Here is a 4,355-nt window from a genome sequence, read left to right as displayed (position 1 = left end):
CTTAAGGAAATTCCTGTTTTAATCAATTCTTCCTTCGTGGTCTGACACTGACATATATATATATATATATATATATATATATATATATATATATATATATATATATATAAATGATAACATACTTATGTAGCGTAATAGTTGAAAAATACAATGAACAGAACAAGATCAGATAGAAGTCGAGACCTCAAAGTTGAATCTCTGTCCTGTTGTCAGAAATAGGTTAGTACATACAAACAAACAAACAAACACGCGTATACCCCGCAGCTTTTAACTCGTTAACTATTGCCTGGAGCAGTTCCATATGTAATTTTTTTTTTGTCTGGCGACTAAAAAACAAAACTTTTTTTTGTTGCACATTCCTCGTATATGGGAACTCCAGTCACTACCCTGATAACATTTTGAAATATTACATAGTTGTAGTGTTTTTTCCTGATTGTCAGCCATTATCTCTATGAGAAAGTCAGATCTTCGACGGTTTCATCTTGTTTCTGTAAAGGCTGACAACTGGGTTCATCTATGATTATCAGTCTATATATATTTTCATGATTCGAAATTTTTGCTCTCTTAGCTGATAGATCTTGACTGCAAATTTTATTCTATCTCCTCCCCCCTTTTTCTCTCTGTCTTTTAATAATAATTAATGATTTTGCCTATTCTTTCTCTTTTTATCTTATTAAAATTTGTATCATATTAACTTTTTTCCTTACCTTGACTTCTCTTTATGTCTGTTCTCCCACCAGCACATTTTCCTCACAGCGACATCAGTAAGAGGATACAACAGGCAGTCCGGAAGGACCTTTATATCACCTGCCTTGAACTAAGCTCCCTACCTACCTGTAACGACGAATATAATTATTCTATGCAGGCGATGAGTCACAATAACGTGGCTGAAGTATGTTGACCAGACCTCACACTAGAAGTTGAAGGGACGACGACGTTTCGGTCCGTCCTGGACCATTCTCAAGTCGATTGTGACTTGAGAATGGTCTGACCTAATTGTGACCTTGTGACCTAATTATTCTAATCATTATTCATGGGTTATTATTAATATTTTTATTGTTATCATATATTCGGCCCGTGTTAAGTTGTTGCACGTAAGAACTGTACTTCACACCTCTAGACAGGCAAGCGATCAGATGTGAATAAGATGACATTACAAAAACATTAAAATATGTGTAAATAATGTAAATAATACGATATAAAATTGATATATAGGAGTGTTGGTCCGTGGGTGAAGGCCAGACGGTTGCAGCTATCCTCACCCAACTTTGCAGGGTGAATAGTGAGTGTATGGCGAGTGTCATAGGATTAAACCCCTCCCTCCATGCCCCATATTACATAGGATTGATTATGGGATGCCCAACGATTTCAATGACGTATGATATGATGGTTTTGATTGGCCATAGTATTTTCCAATCGAGTATTCTGTTGTTATTGACATTGAACCAACGCCGATAACGTTGATTCAGAGTTACTCGAGCATGTTTTGTCTGGGAGAGAGAACAGAAGGAATAACGGGAAAGAAAGGGAGGGAGGGAGACTATGAGACTGTGGGGTAGGGAAAGGAGGAGGAGAACGGGAGGAAACAGGAGAAATTACGTCGTTAAAGACAAGAGCCACAAATAAGACAATCAGGAGAAATGCCATCGTTGAGGGCAAAGAAGCAAGTAAAGAGAGAATCAGGAGATATTGAGGCAGAGCTCAAAGTTTCGAGAAAGGAAGCATGAACAGCTTTTTTAATCTTATATACGATCGGGAGTGGCAGCCTTGAAGCAAAGTTGGACGTAAAGACGCTTATTTTCCCACGTTGTGTTGGGTACGAAACTGCGTCGTGAGGCCCAGTAGAGCTTCTCTGGGTTCCCTTTCTTAAACTTAAAAGGGAAATGATTTCTCCCTCTAGTTTATGATTTATTTTTAAGTCTGACTAATATTGCATGTAGTTACCTTACCTCCAATTTCACTCACCTCCCATTTTGTCATTTCTCGGATGACGACAATATTGCATCATTTATCCAGTTTTCTTAATATTTCATTTTCTTCTGCGACCTACAAAATATATTTACGTCTTTGACCTGGCAAATATATTTATTTTGGTGACCTAGCAAACATAAGTCTATGTATTAATCTGTGACCTTGCAAACATAGGCACAATATATTTCCATCTGTGACCTGGCATATGTAAGTGCTATATATATATATATATATATATATATCCATCTGTGATATAGCTTTTATAAATGCTGTCTGTTTATTTCTCACTTCCTTTCCAGTGATTTTTCCAATAGAAAATGATTTCGGTTATCCTTGGGCCATTGCCATGATTTACCTCTCTCTTCCCCCGAATAAAAACTAACGTGACAATGAGCTTCCGTTGATTTCCGTATGACACATTCTATCATGTCACGTGTGATGGGGATTTGTTAGCATTACGTAGCTAGCTTTTTGACATACTGTAATCCCCTTCATATAGTGTAAGGTAGGTGAACAAATGCAGATGTACCTAATATATTAATAAAAAAAGTGTTTTTCTAATACATCAGTTTGTGTATAGTTATGGGTAGAAATAAGATAAAGCGCGTGAAAACTGGTTTACACTAAACAACTGGTTTACACTAAACAACTGGTTTACACTAAACCTGTCCCACCAAGATCTCCGAGTGCCTCTCGATCATTATTCGTTAGTTTAATTTCGTATAATTGATAAATAATAAAAGTGTGATAAATTAAGGAGGCCTTAGAATTTCCCATGAATTATTCTTTCATAAGAATTCAAAGCTGTTTAACAATTAAACCGTTTATAAAACAACAAAAATGACGATACAAAGATTAATAGTTTTAATTCAACTTGAAAGAAAAAAAAGTCAAAGCTGAAAGAAGCAAATGACTGCACTCACACGCAAAAATGAAGAAACCCTTTTCTCTCTGACAAGGAAGAAAATACTCCTCTCTGCCTCCCAGAAAAGGAAGAATACACGTTCCACCCCTCAAAGGGAAGAAGAAAACACCCAACCTCCACGTGAAGGCAGTCAGCACCTTTCTGACAGGGAAGAAAATACCTTACGTCAATGAGAAGGAAGAACGCGTCCTCCTCCATGACAAGGAAAAAGTCACCGCTGGAAGGGAACCAAGAATTCGTGCTCTAGCTCCTGGCTTCGTCGTGATGCATCCCAAAGGAAATTGGACACCACTGCTTTCCTGTTTTTTCTTGATTAAAATATGCAATATGAGCCAGGAGGGAATAGAGAGTATTTTCATGTGTCTTGGTTCTTGTTAGAACCCATGATTGGTACCCACTCTGGTACCAAAACTGATACCCGCTCTGGTACCAAAACTGATACCCGCTCTGGTACCCACACTGGTACCCGCTCTGGTACCCAGACCGGGATCAGGTTGACAATAGAGTGTGAAGAATTTACCACCATATTTCACTGGATTTATGCTGGGGAATGTAGCGTAGATTGTTCAGGGAAATCTACAGTAGATTATTCTGGGATGTCTACGGTAGATTGTTCAGGGAAGCGTAACGTACATTATCCTAGGGAGTCTACCATACATTATTCTAGAGGGTCTACCAAGCATTGTTCTAAAAAGTCTACCGTACATTGTTTTAAAGAGAATACAATGCAATTTTCTAAAGTCTACCATGCGTTATTCAGGTGAATCTGCCATACTTTCTTTTATAGAATAACATACATTGTTCCAGAAATGTATCGCAGCTCTCACTAGGATCTTATTTCTAGGTAGGAACTCACCTCTCACTAGGAGTTCGTCTCTCACTAGGAAATCATCTCGCTCTATGAATTCATCTCTTTCTAGGTTCTCATCAACACCATCATCACCACTGCAACCAACACCACCACGACGACTATGACCATTACCACCATCACCACCATCACCACCATCACCATCATCACCACCATCACCACCCCCATCACCACCATCACCACCAGCATGCTCGACCTTCACTGCCTTCTCCACCCTTAACCAATCATAACTTGCAACAATGAAGGTCTACCGGTGCGCCCGGAGAGAGAGAGAGAGAGAGAGAGAGAGAGAGAGAGAGAGAGAGAGAGAGAGAGAGAGAGAGAGAGAGAGAGAGAGAGAGAGAGAGAGAGAGATTCTTCATCTTCATCATATAATAACGACTCGCTTATTTCTCTCTCTCTCTCTCTCTCTCTCTCTCTCTCGCTCTCTCTCTCTCTCTCTCTCTCTCTCTCTCTCTCTCTCTCTCTCTCTCTCTCTCTCTCTCTCTCTCTCTCTCTCTCTCTCTCTCTCTCTCTCTCGTCTCTCTTCATCGCCTACTAGAGCCAATGTTGAAAGACGAAGGAAGCACCCGGGAGTATTAACGTGTATTT

At 39.2% G+C, this 4,355-nt stretch overlaps 1 protein-coding gene across 1 annotated transcript; it reads left to right on the top strand.

The window, feature by feature from the left end:
- The first annotated feature begins 3,279 nt into the window (after positions 1 to 3,279).
- LOC138351804 (period circadian protein-like) lies at positions 3,280 to 3,984 on the top strand. Its single transcript, XM_069303812.1, has 2 exons — positions 3,280 to 3,501; positions 3,817 to 3,984. The coding sequence occupies exons 1-2, from the start codon at positions 3,280 to 3,282 to the stop codon at positions 3,982 to 3,984; spliced, it is 390 nt and encodes a 129-aa protein (XP_069159913.1).
- Positions 3,985 to 4,355: the final 371 nt, after the last annotated feature.

This window comes from Procambarus clarkii, chromosome 51 (assembly GCF_040958095.1).
Source record: "Procambarus clarkii isolate CNS0578487 chromosome 51, FALCON_Pclarkii_2.0, whole genome shotgun sequence".
Lineage (NCBI taxonomy): Eukaryota > Metazoa > Arthropoda > Malacostraca > Decapoda > Cambaridae > Procambarus > Procambarus clarkii.
Note: the sequence above shows the minus strand (reverse complement) of the source record. Positions and strands in the feature narration are given on the sequence as shown.